The sequence below is a fragment of the Nakaseomyces glabratus genome, chromosome F (genome assembly GCF_010111755.1).
Source record: "Nakaseomyces glabratus chromosome F, complete sequence".
Lineage (NCBI taxonomy): Eukaryota > Fungi > Ascomycota > Saccharomycetes > Saccharomycetales > Saccharomycetaceae > Nakaseomyces > Nakaseomyces glabratus.
The window spans coordinates 227,905-255,203 of NC_088956.1; the positions used below are offsets into that span (position 1 = coordinate 227,905).

General features: G+C 36.1%; 11 protein-coding genes and 1 non-coding gene across 12 annotated transcripts; 7 read left to right on the top strand and 5 right to left on the bottom strand.

Annotated features, from left to right (window-relative positions):
* Window positions 1-377: 377 nt before the first annotated feature.
* BLM10 (proteasome activator BLM10) lies at window positions 378-6,767 on the top strand (the record flags this gene model as incomplete). Its single annotated transcript, XM_446064.1, has 1 exon — window positions 378-6,767. One exon carries the CDS (start codon window positions 378-380, stop codon window positions 6,765-6,767), a length of 6,390 nt encoding a protein of 2,129 aa, XP_446064.1.
* A 521-nt stretch (window positions 6,768-7,288) lies between these two features.
* SEC4 (Rab family GTPase SEC4) lies at window positions 7,289-7,936 on the top strand (the record flags this gene model as incomplete). The annotated part of the gene is made up of 1 exon (XM_446065.1): window positions 7,289-7,936. One exon carries the CDS (start codon window positions 7,289-7,291, stop codon window positions 7,934-7,936), a length of 648 nt encoding a protein of 215 aa, XP_446065.1.
* A 796-nt stretch (window positions 7,937-8,732) lies between these two features.
* On the top strand, window positions 8,733-11,183 carry VTC2 (vacuolar transporter chaperone; the record flags this gene model as incomplete). Its single annotated transcript, XM_446066.1, has 1 exon — window positions 8,733-11,183. The coding sequence occupies one exon, from the start codon at window positions 8,733-8,735 to the stop codon at window positions 11,181-11,183; it is 2,451 nt and encodes an 816-aa protein (XP_446066.1).
* A 68-nt stretch (window positions 11,184-11,251) lies between these two features.
* Window positions 11,252-13,939, bottom strand: MSH4 (MutS family protein MSH4; the record flags this gene model as incomplete). Its single annotated transcript, XM_446067.1, has 1 exon — window positions 11,252-13,939. One exon carries the CDS (start codon window positions 13,937-13,939, stop codon window positions 11,252-11,254), a length of 2,688 nt encoding a protein of 895 aa, XP_446067.1.
* Window positions 13,940-14,341: 402 nt separating this feature from the next.
* tF(GAA)3 lies at window positions 14,342-14,439 on the top strand. Its single transcript has 2 exons — window positions 14,342-14,378; window positions 14,404-14,439. It is a non-coding gene; the product is annotated as a tRNA-Phe (tRNA).
* A 236-nt stretch (window positions 14,440-14,675) lies between these two features.
* On the bottom strand, window positions 14,676-16,127 carry GVI51_F01969 (aminopeptidase P family protein; the record flags this gene model as incomplete). Its single annotated transcript, XM_446068.1, has 1 exon — window positions 14,676-16,127. One exon carries the CDS (start codon window positions 16,125-16,127, stop codon window positions 14,676-14,678), a length of 1,452 nt encoding a protein of 483 aa, XP_446068.1.
* A 767-nt stretch (window positions 16,128-16,894) lies between these two features.
* Window positions 16,895-17,335, top strand: YPI1 (type 1 protein phosphatase-activating protein YPI1; the record flags this gene model as incomplete). The annotated part of the gene is made up of 1 exon (XM_446069.1): window positions 16,895-17,335. The coding sequence occupies one exon, from the start codon at window positions 16,895-16,897 to the stop codon at window positions 17,333-17,335; it is 441 nt and encodes a 146-aa protein (XP_446069.1).
* A 218-nt stretch (window positions 17,336-17,553) lies between these two features.
* GVI51_F02013 (uncharacterized protein) lies at window positions 17,554-20,076 on the bottom strand (the record flags this gene model as incomplete). The annotated part of the gene is made up of 1 exon (XM_446070.1): window positions 17,554-20,076. The coding sequence occupies one exon, from the start codon at window positions 20,074-20,076 to the stop codon at window positions 17,554-17,556; it is 2,523 nt and encodes an 840-aa protein (XP_446070.1).
* Window positions 20,077-20,525: 449 nt separating this feature from the next.
* On the bottom strand, window positions 20,526-21,137 carry LOC1 (Loc1p; the record flags this gene model as incomplete). Its single annotated transcript, XM_446071.1, has 1 exon — window positions 20,526-21,137. The coding sequence occupies one exon, from the start codon at window positions 21,135-21,137 to the stop codon at window positions 20,526-20,528; it is 612 nt and encodes a 203-aa protein (XP_446071.1).
* Window positions 21,138-21,896: 759 nt separating this feature from the next.
* Window positions 21,897-22,934, top strand: YFH7 (Yfh7p; the record flags this gene model as incomplete). Its single annotated transcript, XM_446072.1, has 1 exon — window positions 21,897-22,934. The coding sequence occupies one exon, from the start codon at window positions 21,897-21,899 to the stop codon at window positions 22,932-22,934; it is 1,038 nt and encodes a 345-aa protein (XP_446072.1).
* A 267-nt stretch (window positions 22,935-23,201) lies between these two features.
* On the top strand, window positions 23,202-23,897 carry FAR7 (Far7p; the record flags this gene model as incomplete). Its single annotated transcript, XM_446073.1, has 1 exon — window positions 23,202-23,897. One exon carries the CDS (start codon window positions 23,202-23,204, stop codon window positions 23,895-23,897), a length of 696 nt encoding a protein of 231 aa, XP_446073.1.
* A 481-nt stretch (window positions 23,898-24,378) lies between these two features.
* On the bottom strand, window positions 24,379-27,237 carry PHO90 (SPX domain-containing inorganic phosphate transporter; the record flags this gene model as incomplete). Its single annotated transcript, XM_446074.1, has 1 exon — window positions 24,379-27,237. The coding sequence occupies one exon, from the start codon at window positions 27,235-27,237 to the stop codon at window positions 24,379-24,381; it is 2,859 nt and encodes a 952-aa protein (XP_446074.1).
* Between the last annotated feature and the right edge of the window lie 62 nt (window positions 27,238-27,299).

Below are 27,299 nucleotides of genomic sequence, written 5' to 3' on the forward strand. Positions count from 1 at the left end.
TGTTCTCTATTTAAAGGTAGAATCTCCCTAATTCTCTACGGCACTTTCTGAGACAACGCCACCCCCCCCATATAGTAAAGGGAGCACTCACATGAAGAAAACACTGCACAGCGGGCTCCACTAAGAATGGGTTGATCTACCAGCTATTTTGCAGTTTTTTTAAGGGTCTTGCCTATTAGTGGATTGGTTTCTGAAATTTAGCGATGGCTCACCCCAGTTTTAATTTTTTTTGCAGTTCATTGACAAAGGGACTATATATAAGTGGGACTTGGTACTACTCAATTCTATTCTGTCGTAATAGCGGTCTCTTTAAAGAACTTTTCAAAGACGCATAGTAATTAACTTGCACCGTTGTTAGAGAAAAGAAATTAAGTAGGATGACTGACAATATACATGCTCCGGTGCCTTCCAAAAAGGGGGCATTGGCGCAGATGAAGATTATGGAAACGCCACAGAGGCCAGCTTCTGGTGGTGATGTTCGGAATCGGATCAAATCCCCGCGTGGTGGGATGTTGGCTGCTGCTGCTCGGAACCTGCGGGCGAGGTCTGAGACACCTACTTTGCTCGATGAAAGAAGCTTCAATGGGATGGATTCTGAGAAAGTAATGTCACAGAGGTTAGAGGCTTATGGGCTGGACTATGTGACAGATGAAAGGCTCCACAGGGAGAATATATATGACCCGGATTCCAGATGGTACAGCAGAAAAGTGAAGCCCAAGTTCATTATCGCAGATTATCTGCCATATAATGTCGAGTCTCACTTGGACCAAGCTAAATACCTATGTCATGTCATCGTTAATCTTTACATTGCGATTAAGTCCCTAGATATTGAAGGGCTGATCTCGATCTCAAGTAAGGATTTGGCTGAATTCAAGGGTTCTGTTGATGACTTGGCGATGAAAACGGACATGTTTCGACTTTCTGGAGACACTGTTCATGTTGAAGATGCCGGCTATACTACAGATCAGCTAGATGACGATGACATTCAAGGTGAGTTCTATGGCGAAAGCATATATTCTGATATTGATAGACCTGGCAGTGGTAAGATCACAGCCAGCTCTGCGACTATCATAAATATCAATCACTGGACTAACGAGCTAAAAAATTGTCTGCAGTTTGATTTTCCTGTACATCTGAGGAAGGCACTTGCCACTGTATACTATTACGTTTCTTTATGTCAAGGTCAGAATATCCATCGAAAGATGTTTGTTGAAATGTTTGAAGCGTTAGTAGATACAGACGATCAAGGGACTGATTTTACTGTGATGTTAAAAGAGGATGGTATGGTTCTAGATTACAAAGCATTATACGATTTGCTATGGGAATTTCTTCCATACCCAGACTCTGATTATTGCAGATATGATCTGTCCTCCAAAGAAGACTTGCAATTTTTCCGACTTCTGTTGAGACTGTCTCTATCCTGTAGACCTTTTTTTGATGAATCAGACGACACCATTCTTGAGAATATAATGAAAAAATTGTTATCTAATTTAGCACCCTCAACCATGTCTGCAGTTCTACCAATACTATCATCATCTGTTCCTTTCCATTATAATGACAAGGCAAAAATAACGGACTATTTCTCCTTATGTTTTAGTTTATGGGGATCAGTCAGCGCAAATGTTGCAATTGATACCCATATGTACGATTTGACAGGTATGGTTTCAGAGGATGCACATGTCAGACTGTTAAAAGAAGATGGCTCCTGGAAAACAGATTATATCAATTTTGGAAAGTTTGGCATTTTTACTGAGGATCAGCTTAATTTCATGTTTAATAGGCTACAGGGTCATTTGAGAAGTGACGGTCAGATTCATTCATATACTAGAACTGCAAGGCCTTTCATTCATTCTATTAATGGTAAATTTGCAGATGAGTTTTTTGAGAAACTTGATGAATTGACCAGTGCTATTGAAACTTTTGTTCATCCTTCAAATACTGGCTTTTGGACCTCGCCTATAGCCAAATTTATTCACAGTTTTGTGAAAATGTATCATGCAAGATATAGTGAAGAGAAGGCTGCTAATTTTCATACTGAGTTTTGTTTAACGCCTTACTGTCATGTGAAACTTACAGATTCATTGTTGAATATTATTAATATTGGATCTCAAAATAAGAGTTCAGATGTATCGAACTATTATATTTCATGCTTGGCATACTTGTTGGATTTGAATCCTAAGAATAGGCACTTGATCTTCAACAAGATAATCAATGATCTAAATGATGCGTTAGCGGGAGAATATGTAAATTCTAGACATAGAATTATTTCCTCGCTGAAGCAATTTACAAGAACAGTTAGATACATGGTTGAAGATAGTCTGTACCGTATTCACGTTACAAATATTATTTCTAACTTGGTCTCTAAATTAGACACTAATGATATTGAATTAACTGGGCAAATTGTGAATGCACTTGCAACAGTATTTTGTTTTGTGCCGATAAAAAATCTGGTAAGCAAGGATGAATTTATGACATTTGAGTCTACAACTTTGCCGTTCCTGACAGAGCATTACTATCATATGAAACTAAATGACACTCAAGATTTCAAAGTTGATGAAGAAGTACTCTTAAATGCTTTCAGAGCCTCCACTACAATATTTGAAACTATGATAAAGGTCTTTGTTGATAAACTTTATGATTTTGTTGACGTAGATATTGAAGGTTCTTTGGTAACCAAAATGAATCAAACGACGATAATAATGCAGGAAAGTATGGATAATGAAATGTTTGAGAAGTTTTTTAAATTCTATTCCGATAAATTTTGGACAAATGAGAATTTTAAAGGTAATGAACCGCATCACGAACTTATCACAATACCATTGGCAGCGTTTGTAAGGAGAGATAGTTCTTTAGCGAAATCTCTTGTTCCGATGTTGGTTTATCATATCAAGGATCAAATAGAAAAAGGAGCAGGATCACTAAGAAGTTCAACGGAAGTTCAAGCTAGAGATGTAAAGTTGGTATTATACTTAACAGCATTGAACGATGTCTTAAGACAGACTCACGCGACCACACTAGATCTATCAAATGATATTATGGATTTTCTGGATTTCATTTACGAGAACATTACAAACCCTCCCATTGACGTTTTGACATCTATCATCCTTCACAATATGTTGTTCACTTTGATTGCGACAGAAGTAGTTGATACCAGATTATTTCCCGAATCTTCTGCTATACCTGATATTAAAAGGTGGGGTGGATTGCAGTTTTCTGATAAAAAATATGAAGAAGAAAACTTGAACATCAAATGGCATGTACCAACTGATATGGAAGTTGAGTTGGCACTTATGGTCATAGAGAAGTATACTAATCTGGCGTTCACAAAGCTGGATGAAATCATAAACGGTGCAAATAAGAGCAAAGGTTATAAAGATGAAATTGAAAAGTATCTATTACTCTTAACTCATTGTTTGTCTGGGGCTAGTTTATTGTTTGATCCTGATTTTAACAAAAATAAAGTAAATGAATCGAAGGGATTTTCTTATGGAGAAACGTTACTCTTGCTAAAACAGATAAGGGATAGCAACTGCGATTCTGAAGAGTTGGATATTGACTTAGAACAGATCAGGTCTGATAAGGGTGATGATGAATATATTTCATACAAAGATTCCGACGATGAAAGAAATGAGCATTCAGATACAATTGAAATAAGAGATGACGATCCCGAATTGATTTTAGATGATCAGACTTCTGAAGCGCCATCTGGGGTATCCACTCCTGTGCCTGGCTTCCATAATGATTTTACCTCCTCCATAAATGCAGGTGTTGCATTTAGAGAGCTCGATATGTTCCAGTACAACTATCACTATGGATCCTCGGTGACTGATAAGTTTAGAAACCCTGGTTATTTCAAAGTACATAAAATTAGATCAAAAGTGGGACTTACTTTGCATAAAGTTCTCAAATTTTTGGTCAAAAATGCTGAAAATAACACATACCTATTTCAAATTTTACTACATGCTATCAAAGTATGGTTTACGGATGTCGGCCAAGAAACAGTATTTAATGAGGACCCAACAGCGTTTCTAAGCTTAGATTTTATTGAAAATATCCAATATCTTGCTCATTTAGATGAACCGTATACTCGAACATTCTTAGCTGTGAGAGCGGATGTATTTCATCAAAACAGGGTTTTACTTAGATCTACAAACAGAAAACCATCTAAAATTGAGGTTCAACTTTTAAGAGATGTCTTGGATTTGGCAATGTCTATATATCCCGACATTAATAAACCAGCCCAAGGTACAATGGTGCATTGTATGAAGCAGATTATTGGTTCTTACTCTATCATTATGAAGAAATTATTAACGGAAATTCATGTTGCACTAAAGGCATCTGAATTTAAACAGCTGGCTGTTTTGCTTCAAATTTTGAGGATCAAAAAAATAAATAAAAAACTATTTTCTGATTACAAAAATATCGAAACTGTCTTCATTAATTTGGTTAAATGTCTTGATATTGATGAATATGACGTTGGTACACTAGCTGAATCTATATTAGACGATTTGATTTCCGGTCTGAAACTACCGTCGAGTATTTGTTTGCTAGACGAAACAACAGGCTCATCAATTAGACCACCAGATCCTCATATCTCTATTCAGGTAGAGGCAGTTCTGTCGGCAAAATCCAAAAAAAGAAAAGACTATTACAGGATTATCACTCATCTACAGAACAGTATGTCAAAGGTTTTGGGAAATAATCAAGGATATAGTTGGAAGCGCTCCTTATTATTGGTTAGATTTTTAACTAAACTTCAATCAAGTATGGAGATGGTTCCAGAGAGAGATACTATAAAAGTTATATTTGATCAATTGAGTTTGAATCATCCAAAAGTTACTCATCTAACTATTAAATCTCTCATTATGATTGCAAATAGAATTCTATCACTCTCTGATTATAATTATGATACTATGAATGCTTATAAAACCTCGTTTCTTCCAGGATATATGACTAAGATAGAAACATCTGATCCAACATTTTCTCAAAGCTTTTCAAAAGAAATGACTAACTTTAAGGATTCTAACTATTTCATTGATGCGAAATGTTTTGTTGGTTGGCTATCTTGGGGCAGCAGCATGTATGTGGTTAAAACTAGCAAATATCCTATAAACTTACGTGAAAATGAGGAGGGCATATTGTCAGATTTTGGAAAATATTTAAGTGTTGACTTGTTAAGGGAATTATGTCACGGTTTTGTTGAGGATAATGAATCTAAAAATGTATTCAGTAGCAGTAATGTTTCTTTCTTTGTACTAGTATTGTTACTAATCAGTGATGAACTCTGTGATTTGAAAATATGTGATATTTGTGGGCTTTGTAGAGAGTTTTACAAAAGAGACAGTAAAGCATCCATGATCATGTCTGCTGAGATTTTTGGTGCTCTTGTTTCTGGAAGTAAATTCATGACTGAAGTAGAGAAAAAAGATAGAGATGTGTTTCTAGATGAGTTCTTGCCAGAATGTTTGGTTAACGATCTAAACCATGATGCATTTGAAGTGTGGTCCACAATAACTTGGTGGCTACCAGCAGTAGTGGATATCAGGCGCTGTGAACCATTTTACAAGCATTTCTCAAATATGTCGAATTTGAAAGATATTGACTCTGCATTTTATCAGTCTTCTAGAATATATATGTGGAGAGGTATTTTGATGGGACTTGAGTATAGAATGCCTAGTATTTGTTCTGATTTTTCATATTTGGCATTTGATCACCAATATGATCAGGTTAGATCTGCCATTGGGAAAACCTTTTCAACTATAATACAAAACGTATCCAATCCAGGCTACGAATCGACTTATCTGCTTTTAAATCAAAAGGATAAATCGACAGATGGTCTAAATCTCCAATTGAAAAGAGTCCCAAAGTACATTGATGATATTATTAAGAAAATATTTTCAGACGTATTTTCAGAGGCGGCAAAACTTGATGACAAAATGACTCCACAAGAGGTTCTGAAGACCAGATATTTCTATCTAACCTCAACTGTAATCTACTGGATGACGGAAATGTTGCGTGGACCAAATAAAATTTTATTGATTCCATATCTATTTGGTTATATCGTGCCATTCTTAGCGCTACTGATGAAAAATAAGGAGATGTGCTTCCTGGCTGGAATAGATCCTTCAAAGATTTTTATGAGATTAGCCTTTGTTCCAGTTGGGCACAGAATTCTTGGAGATATAGTTGATATTATTTGCAGTGATGAGTATCTTCACACAACAAACCAAATTAAGTTGCAGTTAACGTTTGTAGAGCATTTTGAATCTCTGCAGTTGTTACAGCTTTCAAAAGAGGACAAAAAGAAGATACTTGACTTTGTGGTTGGTCATCTGTACAACTCCCAATCCATCGAGATAAGAACAACTGCCGGGAAAGTTCTATCAGGTATTGTTCACAACCTTGCGGACCGCAAGCAACTTGAAAGGCTTATCTCTAAATTTGATGACCAATTGGAAAATCACAGCTACAAAGAAAAGAAGGAACTCTCCAGAAATGACATTAATGTCCACGGTAGTGTCCTTGGCTTGAGTGCCATAGTATCTGCATTCCCATACGCGTTCCCATTGCCTAAATGGATCCCCGCCCAGGTCAGTATACTAGCCTCTTGGGCCAGGACATCAGGAATGGCAGGCTCTACCGCTAAGGAAACACTGAGCAACTTCAAGAAAGTCAGGGCAGACACCTGGCAGTTCGACAGAGAAGCATTCACTTACGATGAGCTAGAAGACTTAGAAGGTGTTCTGTGGAAGAGCTATTACGCATAGTACTATATAACTCCATTTTTACTTAAGAAACTGAGCTACTCAGAACAAACAGTCATTTGCAGATGTATATATACATGCATATAGCTACTATGACATTTATAGCATCTATAATAGTATCGTCTTATACGAGTAACAGAAAAATTGGTTTTACTAAGTGAATGCCGACAGAAAGAAAGGGATTGACGAAGTTTGCCCCATAGTGACAGCAATTCGATGCGAGTGTGATGGTATGTGATAGTATCAGCTCATAATCCAAACAAAGTTAATTTAGTAGTACATTGATAGAGCTTTTCTTCTTGCACATTGAATAGTGTACCATTGTCTTTTATTAAGATAAGAAGCACATCACGATATCGAACATAAGGAACGCATACGCGAGAACCGATCTATTGAATTTGCTAGCTGGATATTGACACATTTGGACTTTACATTTGTTTGTATTTTAGGCATTGTTGTTGTTTTTGTGTGGGAGATACGATTAATACAAGGGGAAAAGAAAGGAATATTTTATTTGATACATTATGTCTGCTCTGAGAACGGTATCGGGATCTTCTGGCAACGGTAAGAGTTATGACTCTATTATGAAGATTTTACTGATTGGTGACTCTGGTGTTGGTAAGTCATGTCTTTTGGTCCGTTTTGTCGAGGACAAGTTCAACCCATCCTTCATTACAACCATTGGTATTGATTTCAAAATAAAAACTGTTGACATCAACGGCAAGAAAGTGAAGTTACAGTTGTGGGATACTGCTGGACAGGAGAGATTCAGAACTATTACCACTGCTTACTACCGTGGTGCTATGGGTATTATCCTAGTTTATGATGTGACTGATGAGAGAACGTTTGCAAACATTAAGCAATGGTTCAAGACTGTTAACGAGCACGCAAACGATGAAGCCCAACTGCTGCTAGTCGGTAATAAGAGTGATATGGACACTAGGGTGGTGACATATGAGCAAGGTGAAGCATTGGCCAAGGAACTTGGTCTGCCATTCATAGAGTCCAGTGCAAAGAATGACGATAACGTCAACGAGATTTTCTTCACTTTGGCAAGATTAATACAGGAGAAGATTGACAGTAATAAGCTATCTGGTCCAAACAGTGGTAAAGACGGTAATATCAGCATCAACGCAAACAAGGGCGATTCCTCCAAATCAAACTGTTGTTAATATGTATAATTTCATTCCCACTTCTAAGGAAATTAGTATGAAAAATAATTTAAATTCAGAAAAATATAAAACATTTTTTGAAATTCAGAGAAAATGATATTATAACTAAAACCGACCCGACTCCCTTTTTTCAGTTCATTATCTTTAACTTTTATTTCTGGTTGTTGTAAAATATCATTATCCATTTTTGTTTCCAATATAAGCTATCCAAATCTGTATAATTTAAATGTAATCCCGAGATACTTCCACGAAGTATCTTAATCTGAAAAGTGTCATTTATATACATTACATGCTTCACTACCACAATTATGGTGGGGAAATGTTCGGTTAGGTGTAGTGGTCGTAAACATCAACTGTGAATCATATCTCTTGTTCTCCAGTAAATAACTTGTTGCTGAGCTCCAATTAAAGCGCCCCGTCCAAAAAGGAAAACCAATTATCACAGAGGGTTTTGTAATAATGGAAAAAGTTTTGCACGCATCCTAGAGACACAGTCATTGATTATAATCGCGGTCAAAACTATGAATACTTAAATCCATTTGACTATTGAACTATACTTTATACGTGATGTATCACTATCTACAACGTGTAATATCCACAACCCCGGGGCAGTTGGATGGCTCCCTCGTGGGGCTCTTTCTGCACCAAATTCCCTTTAAATCCTTCTGGAGTCAAGTTGCAATGATAACAGTGGGCAATTGCAAGTATAAAGAGCGCATTCCATTCTTGTTTCTGCTGAGCATTGCTGAGAGGAGCGGCTAATTGGTAAAGGGAACAGTTGGGAGAACGTTGAAAGATGCTATTTGGTGTGCGGTTGGCGAGCGAAGTTTATCCGCCATGGAAGCAGTCCTATATTGACTATGATGGGTTGAAGGAGCTTTTGAAGGAGGACGGGAAGAGCTGGAGTGAGTCAGATGAGTCCCGTTTCACTGAGGCGTTGGATAAGGAACTTGAGAAAGTTTACTCGTTCCAGATGAAGACATACCATGAGATCATGGATCGTCTCAATGCTTTGGAGAAGAGTACCAACACTGAGGAAGGGTTGCAAAATCTGGACACAGAGCAGTTTCAGAGGACTTTGGAAGAGAGTTTAAGTGAAGCCAATGAGCTGGATAATTTCTCCAGATTGAATTATACTGGATTCATGAAGATCGTTAAGAAACACGACAAATTACACCCCAAGTATCCTTCAGTGAGATCATTGCTTGAAGTCAGGTTAAAGGAACTTCCATTCCACTCTGAAGAGTATTCACCTATTCTTTACCGCATTTCTTTCTTGTACAACATCCTGAGATCTAATTTCAATACTGTGTCTACGTCTCTTGCTAGTGTACCAAAATTATCCAGTGTGAATGAGAATGACGAATTAGATGTTTCTTTCAAGAGTTTCAAATTTTGGATCCACAAAGATAATTTGATGGAGGTCAAGACCAGAATTTTAAGGCACTTACCTGTGTTAGTCTATGCTTCAGCGCCTACGGAAAATGATGATCTTATTGATAGATTCGAGTCTGAGGTAATGAACGCAGATGAGCATGTCCAATCTTCTGATTCAGCAAGTGACAACAGCTTCGACGGTATTCATCACCAGCACAAATCATATGATCCTGTCATCACTACTATATATTTTGACAATGAGTTTTTCGAGTTGTACAATAATAAACTACTTAAGAGAAATTGTTGTCCTACGTTGAGACTGAGGTGGACTGGTAAGTTCTCTGAAAAACCTGACATCTTTTTGGAGAAGAGAATGTTTATCGAGAATAAGGATACTGGAAATTCAGATTTCGAAGAAATCAGATTGCAAATGAAGCCGAAATTCATTAACGGTTTTATATTTGATGATGACAAATCCTACAAGAAAAATGTGTTAAGAAAATTAACCGAGAGCGGCACACCAGAATCAGAACTAAAAAAAATTGAAAATAACTTCAATGAGATACAAAATTTTATACAGGAGGAAAAACTAGAACCTGTCATTAGAACTACATATACCAGAACGGCTTTCCAAATTCCAGGTGATGATAGAATTAGAATCACAATCGATTCTAACGTTACTTATATTAGAGAAGATGCATTCGATAAAGATAGGCCCATTAGAGAACCAAAAAACTGGCATAGAACTGATATTGATAGCAATGTAGCAAATCCTATGAGATTCTTACGTCCTGGCGAATACAGTAACTTCCCATATTCAGTGATGGAAATCAAAATCAAAAATCCATCGGCTAATTTGTCATCTGAATCTAATATAGACTTTTCAGGAGTTCAATTGCCCAAAAAGCACGGGGGCTGGATTCAGGAACTAACTAACTCGCATTTGGTAAAGGAAGTCCCTAAATTTTCATTATATATTCAGGGTGTTGCTGCACTGTTTGCCGAAGAAGAAAAACTTGATATTTTACCATTCTGGTTACCAGAGTTGAACACTGATATTCGTAAAGATCCAAAACAGGCATATGAAGATGAACAGAAGAAAATTAATAAACAGAAGGACATACATTCTAAGATTGAGAGTATGAGGAGGCTGTCTAGAGTTCCGAAACCAAGCTCAGATATTACTAGTTCAACAGTTACCGAGGTTTCAACAAATCGTGCAGCAGACTTAGAGGATCATGAATCATCTGATGAAGAAGATAGTCTGTCTACAAGAGAAAGAATAACTGGTCAAAAAAAGAAGTCTAAAACAAAATTGACATTTTTACAAATTCTAGGTGCTGGCAGGGACTCCAAACTGATTGGTGTTGATTCAGAGGATGAAGAAATTGAACTTCCCGAAGGTGTCAAAAAACCGACTAGCTACATAAAAAATGCGGGACCTGTCAAAGTCGAAGCCAAAGTGTGGCTTGCTAATGAGCGTACCTTCTTGAGGTGGTTAAGTGTTACTGTCTTGTTAAGTGTCCTGACTTTCTCAGTTTCAAACTCAGTAAGAAGGGCTGAATTTCCGAATCTTGCGAAGCGTTTGGCAGACTTGTACTTTGCAGCTACTGTTTTTACTGCTCTCTGGGCTTATTACTCATATAAGAAACGGTTGAGAATTATAAGTGAGAGGAGTGGTGAATACTTAGATGCTCCATTTGGTCCACAATTGGTGGCATTTTTCTTATTCTTTACACTAATTATTAATTTTGTTAGTGTCTTCCGCGAGACTGGGAGGAAACAGGCCACTGCAGAAGTTGATTTAGAGAGCCTACATCCTCATCTAGAGTCGATATTTAATTTTGTCTATAAAATTGTCAAGGAGTAGATAATAAGCTCAATTATGCTTAATTGTTTCATGCTAAATTATATTCTATATTATTCAAATAAACTAAATTATTTTGTAAAATTTTCAAGAAATTCATACTGTATCCTTTTAATAGCATTATGTGATAAATTTCCATTATTTTTATTTAATTCTTTTAGAATTTCTACCATATCCATAATCTTTTTCATGAACAAAACCTCTGTTTCGCTTGTTGTCGCGCTTCCAAGATAATGTTGTTCTGATAATGTTGAAAAACTCCCCATTTTGTTAATTGCTTTACTCATGTTTATTGCAGAATTAATAATATCCTCATCAAATATATTCCTCACGCATGAAATACCGTCGATTTTTGGTATTGAAGTTATCTCTACAGAACTTGCTTTATATTCTTTTATTATTTCATTACAGTTTATTATTTGTGCTTTCATGTGCAGATGCCTGATGGAAGGCTTGTTCTTTAAAATCATGGGTATTACATCGAAATGAGTTGAAATAAACGTAGTAGATTCAAGTTTGCTGAGATAGTTAAGAATAGCAAGAGAAATTGCAAATCCATCACCAATGCTTGTTCCTCTTCCCAATTCATCGATTATAATTAGAGATTCTGCATTGCAACATTCCAAAATGTATGCCATTTCCTTCATCTCAAAAGAGAAGTTTGATGACGTCATTTCCATACTATCATTACATAACCTAGTGTGAATATTTTCATATACAGGAAGAATTGCATTTTCAGCAGGTATTGGGGAACCCATTTGCGCCATTATGCACAGCAACGGGATTTGTCTAAGAAACGCAGTTTTTCCTGTCATATTTGCTCCTGTTATTATTTGTAATCTAGAACTATAAAGTGTACTAGAAATATCATTGCGAATGTAATTCTTAATCAACCTCTCCATTACTGGGTCTCGAGCATCTATTACAAATATCTTGTCAGAAAACTTTGGAAAACAATAACTATATTCTATGGCATTGTGAGCAAAACAACATAATAAGTCCAGTAGAGCGGAAGATTCTGTGAGAATAAAAAGCTCTTCAACTGATTTACTAAGCGTATATAGCAACTCAGTTACTAAGCTCTCCGACAGTGTTTCAATTTCTGTTATCAGGGTATTAAGACGTATGTTTTTTTTCGTAAGCGGCAAAGTTGTAAATTCCACATGACCTCTTTTATTCACTTTGTTTATTATATTAACTCTGTTCTTTTCAATTTTGATGTAGTCGGAATCGGAAACTTTTATAAAGAAGCCTACACCGGTTCTAAAATTTGGTGACGCATGAATACAATGTTTTTCCCCAAAACATGATATATCATTTAAAATCTCTTCACTGATTTTGGAGTACAAACTCCTCAAGGTGCCAAGCAAACTATTGCTTTCTTCGTTTAAACAGTACAGTCTCTGATTTTGAAGCTCTAAAGAATTACTGGCCCATGAGCTGTCAGGTTTAATATATTTCTGTATCAGAATACCAAAATCTTGGAGGGTACAGTTTACAAAAGAATTTCTGATTTCTGATAGTAGGGTTGATTTAGGATGAAATTTAAGCAATATCTGCCTTATATCCTCAAGTGTTTTAATAGCATCTTTGATTAACAAGGCATAATTTATTTTCTGAGTCACTCCAATGCTTTTTTTACCGGCCGTCAGTAACTTGGAAAATACTATATCCAGATCAGGCAATTGTCTTAACACCAATCTTATTCCATTAAGAAATTCACATTCTGTAAGTTCTTCAACAGATTTGAGTCTATTTGTAATACCATTTAAGTCTGTAAGAGGTTGTAAAATTGCTCCTCTGAGATTTCTGTACCCCATCTTTGTGCATGTAGTGTTTAATGTGCCGAATAATGATAGTTTTTCATCTCCTTCTAATGTTCTGATAAGCTCTAAATTTGTAACAGTTTTACTATCAATCAGAAGTGTGTTCTCTATCGCTTCATATCTGATTCTAAATCTTGAATAATCGCTTAACACTTTGTTTTTTTTGGGAGTCAATCCTTTAACTGAGTTTTTGGATTGAAGAAATTCCGTTGCTGCCGCTAACGAAAATAGGCAATGCCGTTTTTCATATAATTTAGCAAGTAAAATTTGAATCCCATCTGCTTTATTTATACTGGATGCTTTGATGAATTCAATTGATCTTCTATTGTTATAGCATGAGCTCTTTGCAATATGTATCTTTATTTCATGGTTTATATTTAGTTTCAGTATGGTTGCAAGCTTTGACATATGGGGTCTCACCGAATGGCAGGGGATAAGTATATCCGTTGGCTCATACAGTTGTATTTTGTTCATGGTTCTAATGAACAATTGTGAGTCTACATATTCGGTCAGTATGATTTCACCAGTGGAAAAATTGATCAATGAAATCCCAATTGTGGTATCCACCTCCTTACTACTCTCATATATTGAGAAGATAACTGTGTCGGGAACACTGAACACAGATTTTATGCTTTTGTTTCCTGTACGAGTAGTCCTATTCGTTGATACTGTTGCCTCTAACCCTGATATTGTATTGGTATATGATGGTGACTGGCAATACCTTGATTGTTTAGTTTTGGGATAACTATTAGATGCTGGCAACTTCCTTTTGCCTGACATAGCAAACTTCTTGCCATCGCTGTATGTGCTATTTCCAGGAGATGAGCATTTTGTCTTTTTCTCATTTAAATTTTGAGAGTGAGTCATTCTTGAACCCGTCTTGGATTCAAAGATTCTAGGATTTAAAAAACTTGATAGGTTTTCTTCAGACATATTCAGTAAACTTTTGAAGAGTTGATTAGGATAGTGCGACGTAGTTATTTATAACTGTTATGTACACAACCGTTATTTTTTTAATTGTAGTATCTATGTGTTTAGGGTTAACCCAGTTTTCTTATATGGCGGCTATTCCTTCAAAGTGAAAATTACATATACACTAATTATACCCAGTGAGTGCAGCTGATTCAGAATACTTCTTACTTGTATGAAAAGATATTCAAAAGCTTTTACACTTTTTAATGGGATCGATATTTTTACCGCCTAGGTTATGGAGAGCAAGCGAACTATGCACTTGATACACCAAGATCCCTTATTCAATTACGCATTTGCTTTCACGTGATTTAGTTTAATTGTATATGACAAACATGATTAAGCAAGGTTTACATCGTTTACAATGCGGTTTTAGCTCAGTTGGGAGAGCGCCAGACTGAAGATTCGAAAACTTCGGTCAACAAGTTATCTGGAGGTCCTGTGTTCGATCCACAGAAATCGCATTATTTTTTTTGTTTTCCAACATATGTGCCAAAAGGTAGCATATAGTACACAGTGTGAAAGCTTTTGTTATTTTTGTTTTTGAATATTTCTGGTGCTGTAGTTCATGAACATGTTGTCATTAAATAAATATTAATTATGTATCGTTAACATATAAAAATAGTCTTTTTGTTGTGAACATAGAAAAGTAAAAGAGCATATGCTCCAAATCAGAGACTAAGATGTCGGCACAGGCAAATTATACAAGAGCATGGAATTCAGAACGACTTCTTTCGAGGCCCTTGGAGACAATTTTCTCAATTTCATCTGGATCGGAAGTGATCTTAGTCATGTTTTCATGACCAGTCTCAGTGACAATAATATCGTCTTCAATACGCACACCACCAATATACATGTACTTCTTCAAAACCTCTTGGTCAACAACTTCAACACGCTCTGGGAATTTCTTTAGGAACTCTTCAATCAAAAACTCGTTGAAATAACAACCTGGTTCATTTGTTAGAACCATACCAGCTTCAAGAGTACGACGCAATCTCAAAAATTTGAAGTATGGGTCTGGATCTTCATAATTTGGTCTACCAGCACAATCATGAACATCAAGGCCCATCAAATGGCCCAAACCATGAGGGTAGAATGCGCAGGAGACTCTTCTCTGGAAAATTTCTTCTTCTGAAAAGTCTTTCTTAAAGATACCAAGGTCCAAGAAGTGCTTGATAAGAACTTTGTGAGTTAAAATATGCAGATCATCCCAGTTAGCACCTGGCTTGATCAATTCCATTGCCTGGGTTTGCATATCCAAAACAGTTTCATAGATTTCTCTGTGTTCTTTGGTGAACTTACCGTTGATTGGGAAGCATCTAGTGACATCACTTGTGTACTGTCTCCATTCAGCACCAGCATCAATTAGAATAGAGCTTTTACCTTCCAGATCTTCAGAATTCTTAATGTAGTGTAAAGTACCACAAGCTGGACCAGAACAGCAAATAGGGTCATAACCAAGAGAGCGGGCACCTTGACGTAGAGCATGGTAGGAGAATTCAGCCTCAATTTGAACCTCATTTAATTCAATCGGCAAGGCAGACATCACAGCCAAATGACAAGTATCGGAGATTTTGGCAGCATGCTTTAGAACTTCCAGCTCATACCAATCCTTAATTAAACGAGCTTCATCTAATGCAAAGAAGAAGTCCTTGTCACTTGGAATCAGGTGTTTCTTCAGAGTTTCATTGTGAACATTATCCAAATCCGTGGTATAGATCTTGAACTTGCTGACATCACTCAGTTGTTTCTGTAAAACGTTCTCTAAATCTTTCATGTGTACCACATCGTCAGCGTCATATTCCTTCTTCGCTTCCTCTAAAGATAATGGAAGACCGCTCCAGATAACATCGTCCCAATCAATGTTTGGCAAGACCAATGTCAGATTATCGTTCTTGAAGTTGTACAACAGAGCAGAACCGGGGATATCACAACCAGTCAAGTAATAGAAGTATCTGTTCTGTCTGAAATCTCTATCAGTGTCACAATACTTCCAGCCTTCGACCTCTTCACCAGCAATGAAAACAGCGACGTCATCACTTTTCAAGTCATCTCTTGTCTTTAACAGAATATCCTTAACCTTCTTGTTGTGACTTTTAGCTGGGTATTTGTGACCTTTCAAAGCCTCAGGAATATCATTTGGACCAACCATATTGCTATATCTACCTCGAGTGGTGTCAAGTCTTACAGTTATACCACTATTTAGAATAGTTAAAGTATCTTCTATAGTCTTCGAAAATGTGTCAAACAGACCTTTTTTGACACATTTTTTTTCTCACTTCGTCAGACAAGAATTCGTCAATCTTAACCTTTTAACATTCCACCATGTGAAGAAATCATATTAGAACTATTGGTCAGAACGAAATGCTAAAATGCCTTGAACTTATATATTGTATTTTTACAACTCCCGCTAGATGAAAAAGAAGTTATCCAAGTAATAGACACTAATTGATCTACTTTCAGACTAAAAGTTTGGAAAAGTTGGGAGAGAAAGCTCACTTCATCACAGATACTGGCACCATAAGTCATATTATGTTGTTATTGATGAGTGAATTTGAACTTGCCATGTAGCATATAATGCACTACTGTCGCCTCGAAGACTACCGAATTGTTGGAAGAGGGAGACATGCTATATACCTATTTATATTCCCCATATGTTTTCATTCAATCTTTCTTTGTACGTTAAAAGTCATTCTGAAGTTCACAAAGCTCAATAATATAATTAGAAAATGATGATGCCGTTGGATGTGGGGGGAGCTTCCCTTACTAAATCGTCCTTATAGAGGTTTTACGGATACTGTAGTTTATGGGAAATAACAAATATAAAGCTAAGAAGTTTAAAATATAAACTAGCAGATAATTTATAAACAGGAGCTAATTGGAGTTAATTATCAAAACAAAATTAACCAACAGCAACAGATGAATCAAGTGTCAGAAGGGTCAAGGACGGTCAGTGTTGAAGAGATGCCTCGAGTATTGCAACTTCGAGCTGCAAATACCAATATAACAGAAGGTGAAAGTACCAGCCAGTCTCGCAATGTCAGGTGGGAAGAAGATGTGGTTGATAATGAAAATATGAACAAGAAGAAAACTAAGATATGTTGTATATTTCACCCTGCACAAGAAGAAGAAGATCCAGAGCAACTCTGTCCTTCAGATCATGAACACTCTTCTTCTTCCTCTTCTTCTTCATCATCAGAGTCAGACGATGACGATAAATATAACTCAGAACAAAGGAGGCAGCGCAGGATAGAGAGGAGGCGCAGAAGACAAAAGACTAACAGGCCAGCTAGTCCTAACGCTTATGAAATTCAACCCGATTATAGTGAATATAGGAAAAGAATGAATGCCAATGTGTGATAAGTATATATTTATAGCAAATACAAAAAACATAAAGGTCTTAATAACGGATTTGAGTGATAGAATCAAAAGTATAAATATTAGATCATCTAGTTAGCGAGAAATTATTGATTGGCAAACTAGTCTAAAGAACAATTACACATAGTCTTTTTTCTGAAGACTTTTAGTGAATAAGTTTAGAGAATGCAAAGATAATTTATAGCCATTAGTATGGAACTTTATGTCATAACTAGCCTACTTATATCATATTTGTTTAAAATCGCATAGGTATCCCTTGGCATCTTATACTGAATTAGACCAGCATAAACCATTAGAGACTTTGCCATTTCAATATAACTGTTTTTGTCACTAGTACTTGTGCCTGATAATACATGCTTATTTTTCAGAGTGAGCATTGTAAGAACTAATAAATTTGGAATACATTTAGCGATATTACTATCAATTATCGGGTACTCATTAGCTTTCTCTCTTGATAACACCTCATCTTTCAATGGTATTATATCTAAGTCCTTTATTGCGTTAAGTGCTTCTGTCCATAACTTCTTTGTAACCAGGCCTTTAATCTCAAAAATAGACGTCAACGTTACACAAACATCCCTTGCTCTCTCAACGAACTGTTCGGAGTTTGATTTGTAGCTATTTATCAGCTTATAAGCTAGCAAAATTGGATCAAAGCCTGTGAAATCTTCCAATCCTGCTATTTCTTGATTATATGGAGTTGCACTTAGTACATCTGAGATTTGCTTGTTCAACATGTCGAATATCTTTCCAGGTTGATTCAATAACATGTATAGCTGTATGTTATCAAAGTCTTTGGAATCACTGGATGTACGCCTGGAAGCGGCATCGGCTACATGCAAAATGAAATCTTGTGGGTCAGTGTTATCAACGAGTGGATAGAGCTTTTCAATCAGACCACAAAGTTTAGAACCATCTTCATTGACCTTGCCCAGAAGTAATGCATACTCCCTTGTATCCAGGACAAGATTCTCCAAAAAGCTTTTACATAGCTCAATGCTACTCACACTGTCGGGTGACTTCATATGAATGATATACTGAGCTGCAACTCTAGGATCAGAAAATTTGAACTGATCTATGTAATCAGCCAACATCCTTGAAGTGTTGAAGTAGTATTTATCTTTGACAGACGTGAGATAACCTGATTCCGATGTTGATATAGAATCTTCTGATGGTGGTAGCTTTAGGAGGCAATTATCTTTCAGAAATAGTGCAAAATGAATAGCATCAATTGAAGATAAAGCAAAAGCAAAGTCTGCTGCATTCTCATACAAGCCTGTAAGAACTAAAATTTTCAAATATGAATTTGCAAATTTATTAGATCCATAGGAGACAATTAGATTCTGAAGATCTGAAAGACAGTACTGGGTTGACTTTTCTAATTTTTTTGGTTCGTTTGTTACCAAGCATAAATGTAGCCAGAGCCAATCTTCAATACTAAAAGTGATAGACGAGAAATTTTTTCTTGAAAGATCACAACGCCCAACGATTCTGTATAAAGCATTTCTGTAAGGGTCTCCATCAATGCTACTCTTAATGTGTTGGTTATATTCCATCTGTATTTTATTCAAGAAGTCTCCTGTTAATTGGCCATTCTCATTCGCAGCTTTTGCTTTCAAATATGTGATAATGGGTTGTTCAATTTTTTTCAGAAATGTTTTCATAGAATTTAGGTACTCAATACATTCACTAATATGGCCTGAACGAAGTAGATAAAAGGCAATCATCCATAGTGGATCTTCATTAGCCATTACCAGATTAGGAACCTTCCATGTACCATCATGGTTTTTTAGCTTTTTGTCAATAAAGATCTTGATATAATCCACCGTATTTTCCAGCAACTGGGAGTTATAATTGTGATGTCCTAGATCGACTATGTAAGACCACAACTCAGACTCCAAATATTTCATACTGACTTTATGATCGTAATTTGCACCTCTTTGATGATCAACTAATACGCTAAGAGCATCCATGAATTGAAGATTATTTCCATTGTTCAAGCCCCTCTTTTGAAAGTTGTCCAGCATCTCCCCTAGTAGTGTCGTACTGTGATTTGACTTATCCAAGCAAGATTGGTTGAATTTCTCAATTATCTTAGCATATTGTTCAAATTTAATTCTCTCATCGTAATTACTGTTGATGTTGTATGTTGGGGTTTTCAGACCAAGTGTTGATTCAGCGTTCTCGACTGCTGATAAAGAATGGTGAACATGCTTTGATTGTTTTCTTCTCTGTATTAATGCTCTGAAATTATCCTCTATCTTTTGCTTTTTGTGACTCCAGTCTAATTTCAACGTCTTGTTGATACTATTGTCGAAATCATGAGCTGCAAATAGCAGTTGTTTCTCAATAGAAGACAGTATGTCTTCCTCCCTATTGGTGAATCCCACCTCAACAATTTCGTTGTCTATTTCAATTGGCCTTGGCCTTTTTGATTTTTGACCTTTCAGCTCATTGACAACTGAATTTATGTCTTCTAGTACAAGACCATCACCAGCTAAGAGATAGTATGCGCCAGTATTATCGTTGGTTGAAGGCTTTTTGCTGCGAAGTTGAGATACTCTCCGTCTTACTTCGTTGACACTTAGTTGAATTGATCCTAATTCTGATGAGCTACTTGGCAGATTCTTAGCAGATTCTAGCAAACTTTGAACCAGTTTACTTGTGTTATTTCCATTCGCATCAGGGAAAGCCACATTATTACTTGATTGCAAATCAGTCATGGTGTGACTTAATGCTTATTAAATATTCTTGCTTTTGGATGCTTTTAAAATTTGTAGAATCACAAATATCGACTAGACAACTTTGTTTTATCAAATTAGTTAAAGAAAATACGGCGATGTGATGGTCCCTCAGCTCTATTTTGATCTCTCCATTGCTCATAAAGAAAAAACGCTTCTAAATATTTAATCGTTTGTTGTGATATATAACTCATCATTGTTGTAATGCAGTATCTTAATATAATTTACATATTACCTACCAATTTTAATGGATAAGACGAAACTAGTTATAATAATACCCTTTCAATATATTGACATTAAACTCTAGGTATGAAAAGTGATTATTATAAATAATAATAGACTTGATACAGAATAAAATTAAAAGAATGCAAAAGATATTATATTATAAGCACTTGTAGAAAAAACTTGGGAAATTTTTAATCCATAAACACTCAAGCAAAGGAGACAGACTTCTTCTTCCTTTGCACTTTATCATTAGAAGTAGTATGCAGATCACGCTCTTGATCTCTTCTGTTTTTTCTTCTCATTGAACGTGCAATAGATGATTTCTTCTTCAATTCGTCCTTTTTCTCTTCTAACTGACTTTGTTTGGCGGCTTCTTTCCTTTCTATTTCTTGTCTTTTTAGTTCTCTGATTACCTCTAATCTTCTATCTTTCTCCAATTTACTTTCAGTGATATCATCGTATTTGTCCCCGATTGTTTTTATTAACCTGTGTAAAGTTAAGCTATCATGATCATCAATGAATTTCTTACCTTTCTTACCTCTTCTAAGTTTAACTCCTGGGTTAACCGCTTTATTGAGTGATGGAAGATCTAAGTCTTTCTCCGAATATGTACTCTCCTTCTTCTTCTTACCATACAGTCTAGCCCTAGCTTGTTCCTTCTTTACCTGTAATTTATTTGCCTTTCTGCGTTCTGATTTTTCAGTTAGATTAGGAGCATTCGCTAGTTGATTTCTAGCTTGTTGATCAGCAAACACTTCTGGCGTAACAACTCTTTTGGTTGATTGGCTTTTCCCTTTTGTTTTCTTGATAGAACCCATAATAACTTGTACCTATGAAAATATGTCTCAACACTTTAATAAACAAACAGAGCAATGGTAGGATTTTGTAATACTCAAGTGATCAGGATAATAAGTAATGTTCAAGCATGAAGTCTTTCATTGTATAACAATTTTTTATCCACCTCATCGCTTTCATCAAAAAATATCATCAAACAAAAAATTTTCGGACTGGTAGACAATCATCATCTACTTTATTAAGTCATTTTTTCTGTTCGGAAAGCATACACAGCAATGTTTTCATATCAACTTTGGTTTCACATGTACGGAATTATAATCTTAATTTTAATTTTTAACTGTTTTCTAATCACATGATAGGACTCCTTATGTATTAGTGACCAAAATATGAATTGATATTATGAGAGGTAATTATTTTTGTATAAAGTGTCTCAAGGATGTGCCAACTTTATCTCTTACACAGGGATAAGTATTTTGTAAATATATTGGTTTAATTCTTATTGTTATTGTTGTTGTTATAGTTATGGAGCTATTTATGTGAGAATACTAAGCCCTATATTACGCTAGTCATTCAATTTTAATATAGCTTAGAATAGCATGAGAAAAGTAAAAGAAGTACTTTGATTTTTAAGTATTCAATTGAGTGATTGCACATTCGAGCATATACACACAGAGACTGCCGAGCTCATCTAGAAACTACAAAAGGACAAGATAGGAAGCCTACTCGCATTTGAAAGTCCAACAAATAGCGACTTCTTAATATAAAAGCGACAATAGGGAGAGATGGTCGATGTTAATCGATTAAAAGAAGAAGTGATTGCTTCATATAGGGAAATTTGCAAAGAGAATTATAGACTGTTGGTTTTCATTGTTGGTCCACCAGGATCCGGTAAATCCACAATTGCTGAAAAACTGAAGGATGCAATCAACACATCATATCTTGATTATCTTAAGGAAATAGACAGAAAGACTTTAAGGTGTGAAAACTATAACCATATTAACATTGATCAATTTGTTCAAGGTATTGAAGGTGAAACCATTAGTAGTGCTTTAGAAGATGAAAGACATGAGAACTTCGATTCAGTGGAAAATGTTGACTTCATTTGTAAGAAAAAACGTCTAAAAGATGGTTCATATACAATTACTGGTAGGGGGGGTCAATTGAATGCCATAAAAGTTAGACAACCCACCTCTCAAGAAAAGAATCTTGAAGGTAACACTACAATTGCCGAGGTTCTACCTATGGATGGGTTTCACTTAAGCCGAGAATGCCTGGATCATTTTTCTGATCCTCAATGGGCTCACCTAAGAAGAGGTTCTTCTTTAACTTTTGATAGTAATAATTTTCTTAAACTCTGTGAGATCATGGCCAAGACAAGTCGGATATTCCCATCCATAGGATATGATGGGGATGACTTCACAGCATTTGATGCCATTTCATCATCGTTTGACTGCAGTGTTCCGTCAGTCGAAGTTCCTGGTTTTGATCATTCACTTAAAGATCCACAACCTTCTCAACATACTATTTCTTTTAAGTCCAGAATTGTTATATTTGAAGGACTCTATTTGCTCTATAATAAAGAAAACTGGTCAAAAATCTATAATATAGTTAGTAACTCGAATGCTAAATTATTTTATAAGATCCTTGCATGTGAGGACCAAATAGAATCACGAGTCGCAAAAAGACACCTAAAAGCAGGTTTAGTTGCTTCGATTGAGGATGGGAAGGACAAGTTTAGGAAAAACGATTTATTGAATGCTAGAGATGTTGAAAAGAATTCAATATCTTCAGAAGATATTAGACTAATTCGTAATGATTAACTCGTGTTCTAGAAGTCTTTCTCTGAAAGTTCATCGTCTATAGGTTTAGAAGTTTATCGGTAATTCTTATTTATGTAGTAAAATATAATCGACTTAAAAGAAAACGTAAATATACTGTCACAGAGAAAATATTTCATTTATTTTAAACTTGAGTATTTCTTTATTTTTTTTATTTATGTTTTGGTCAGGCTTGGAACATCTAAAATATAAACCAATTCTACAAAGAATCAGATTGCGTATTAAACACAACATAAAAATGAAGAACTTATGTATCTTCTAAACGATTTTACACTATTGTACAAATTGTCAGAAAAGAGATCAAATCGAATAAAACCGCAAATCATAAAAGATATAATGGAAGGTAATGTGCCTCCCCAGGCTCCCCAGCAGCTTTATATGACGCCCCAATCTGAGAACCTGACACATTTGTATAAATTGCTTGAACAACTCATACAACAGTTGGCGACCAACAATGAGAAGAAGGAGAATATATTAGTGGCTGTTGATACACTATCGAATAGGGTGAACAGCAGTGAGACATCTGTCAATGATCATTATTCAAGTAGTGCAAGACTTATTCAGCAATTTTTGGATCGGATAGACCCTGTACCTGACTCTCAATCTTCTAAAGATAAAAATAGAGTTGAAGAAACTCTACGACAACAGAACAAACAACTAAAAGAAATTTTACTGAACTCTCAATCTATCACACGGGAAAGTTATGACATTTTGAAATACCATGAAGAATGCCTACATGAAGTTATTGGACATTTGAGAGCTGATATACTAAAGGATCAGCGCAAAGTAGTTAATGAAATCAGAACTAGATTTAACAAAGATGTAAAGGCATTAGAAGACATAGAATTCCAATCATACATTGATAACGTAAATGAAATTCAGAAACTTATGGACATTTCGTATGTATACAGAACGTTATTAAGACTGGTGACCCAAACTTCTTGATAAATTGCTACAGTCACCTATAGTTCCATGAGAGAAAAATCAAGTAGTACATATATTCGTAATGCAGTTCTTCAGAGTATATTTGACATCACCATGAATCTCAGATTTTTGGATATTTTTGACACTTGCAACTCACCTATTAATGACTACATTATTCTTAGATATTCATGTCAGTTGGTACATTATGTTAGCTTAATAGATAATTGAAACACCCTTTTCAGAGTTAATGCTAGTTATATTAAATATACAAATATGTGGATCTATAGTATATAAAAATTAATGACCATTAATGATTACATTTAGTTTTGACAGAATCTCAACCTTTATAGAACAAAGATTAAATTTTGCGGCCAACTACAATGTGCCATACCTGTCTTTCTGCTAATGGCTTAGTATATGAATTGAAATAACGGTATTAATACAATTTTGAATATGAAAATAATATTATCGAAAGTTCATGCAATTTGAGCGTTTATTGTCCTCATGTGGCACTTTGGGTAGGTGCCTTCAAAACTGAATGCATAATACCGTAACCCAATGTAATAACACAAACAAACACTAATAGGGAGGCAGGTACACCTCTGGATAAAAATGTACCAACGCTTAAGTACCTATTGCCCTTTTTGTCAAGCTTTGAAATTGCTGTAACATTAGGGAAACCAGATGATGCCAGACCCATACCTGCCGATGCCAATAGAGCACAACCAAAGACAAGGATAGGTGCAGCCTTTGGATCGTTCAGTTTGTCACCAACCTCTTGGACCAATGGAATAATAATAATTGCTGAAACTGTGTGCGAAACAAAAGTACCCACAACCAACATCAAAACACCAAATATACATAAAACAGCAAGTGCAGTGTCATGATCAATTCTTTTTTGAAGAGCCCTAGCAATAGTTGACAACAAACCAGAAGAAGAAACAGCTTTACCAAGGGCAACACCACCCATAGCTAGGATAACAATAGACCATGGAAAAGTGTTCAAATCATGAGTACTTAGTAAACCAGTACCAAAAAATAGCACAATTGGTAAAGCAGCAATGATACCAGAAGAACCAAATGCACCCTCAATCTTCGATTCCACACACCATAGTAAAATAGTTCCAATAGATACAACAATGATGAAGTACTGCTTTAATGTAAATCTGGTCCTTATTGGTGTAAATTTGTCAAGTTTGGTTAAGTTAATTTTAAATGTCATACACATTAAACCCCAAACTAACAACATACTCAAGATACCGGTTGGTAGAGCCACTGCAAAGAATTGACCCCATCCAATACCGTAAGGCTTCAAATATTGCATCGAGATAACATTTTGAGGAGAGGAAATAGGCGATGAAAGACCACCAATATTAGCAGCAAGAGCGATACCTAACACCAGGGATTGAGCAAATTGATTGGAAGCATCTAGCGGATCAAGTAATGGTGACAACAAAGAGTATGTTAAAACTGGTGCTGCAACATTAGAAATCCACATAGACAAAAAGAAGACAACACTCATAGCCATTAGTAAGACATTTCTTGGCTTAGTACCAGCAAAAGCAAGTAACCAAGACGCCAGAACTTTAGCAATATTATATTGTGCGAGGACCTCCCCGAGTGTAAAACCAGCCAATAAAATCATAATAGTAGATGACCACATTGTTGATAATATAAGAGTTGATGCTTCAGCAGCCTTCATAACATGGCCATTTGAGTCTTTCAACACTTTGAATAAAACCACCAGCAACGGAACCAAGAAAGCTGTAACGTGAAGAGGGATTGCTTCACTAGCCCATAAAAAGGCGACACATTCAACAAGTGCCATACATCTGTGCTGAGCAGGATCGTGGAAGGTTGGAACTGCCAAAAGGATAGCAGTGGCAACAAATATAAAAGCAATTTTGAAGGCCTTCAACGTAAAAAATAACTTAGGAACTTGCAACTTATAAATAGTTGTAAATTTAAGTGGAATGGGTCTTGGTAGAGGATACTCGTAATATTCCAAGTCTAGTTTACTAATAGAGTGTGCATTTGCAACGGCTCCATCAATATCGGTAGTTATATCTTTGCTTTGGGATAGCAAACCCAACATGTCTTTCCATGTGTTACTACGTTCCCAAACAATGTGGTCATGTAGGTAAGACTTAAGTTCTTGCTTTGCTTGTGCAATATTTCCGCGCTCATGACCAGTTATCATGGCATAAAACTCAACCAATTGTGCGATTTTACCATTCAGTATCATTAGAGTGGAATCTTGGAAGACGTATGTGTCTTTAAAGAATTCACCAGAATGTATCAATTCCTCTCTGGTGTTTAAGAGCAATACCTTATCTGACTTCTTAGTAATCTTACTGAAACCCATACGATTTAATTCAATGAATGACTTTAGTTGACATAGGTCCACATATAAGTTAATTATCGATTGTTTAAGAATCGATTTCCTTTGAGACTTGACGTTAAATTGTGAGTAATTTAGTAGCGCGGTATTGTCACCGCTTTCTGAGAACACATCTTCATCGACAAAGTCGTCTTCGTCTTCACCATCTTCTGATACTTCTAGGTAAGAGTTATTTTTGTCAATTGAAGTAATTGGCGCAACGTTTCCATGCTCATCAACTTGAGTATCCTTGTTCATGGCATCCGCAAATGGAGAGTCTACGTTTTCTGTATGCGACAATGATGGATGTCTAGTCACAATAACCATGCCTTCTTTTTCCAAATCCTTAGATAGAGTTTCGAATCTCTCGTAGAATTTGGCCTCAATTCTCTTATAGAAGTCATCGACTTTAAATTTCTCTACTGTTAGGCTTGTAACGAATGCATCATAGGTATTGAACAGAGTTTGGCCTTCGCTTGACAAAGAAGAACGACGTGACTCAAAGAATTTCTCCTTAACTTTTCTTAGCGGCGAGCTTTTGCTATTTTTACCTTCTTTGCTATTGTTATTGGCAGCCAGCGAACCAGCGTTTGTGATTGCAGAGGCCTGGTTGATATCCTTTAGTTCATAGGTCTCTTCTTCTACACTGGCCTCCTTGTTACCGTCTTTGTTCTTGCTGTGATGAATGGCATGGGAAGAGGATTGTTCAGTCGCCAGATGACTACCGGTGGTGTTCGAAGAAGGCTTCTTGGAGAAGAACTTCTTCTTGAGCTTCTCTGCAAAGTGCTTCGAAGACGAAGCGATGACTTCGTCCTCTTCTTCCACAACGGGACCACGCTCCGGTGGCTGATTACCGATGGGACCGTTCTTCAACTCATCTGTCTGCAAAGTGTAGATCAAGTTCTTCAACTCACTATAGTCCATATAATGGTTCTGCCATTCCGGCACAGCATTATATTTCAAGAAATGCGAGAACCTCATCTGCAGTGTCCCGTTTGTTTCAGTCCTTTGTTATTATTTCTTGAATAATGGACTCTCACTTG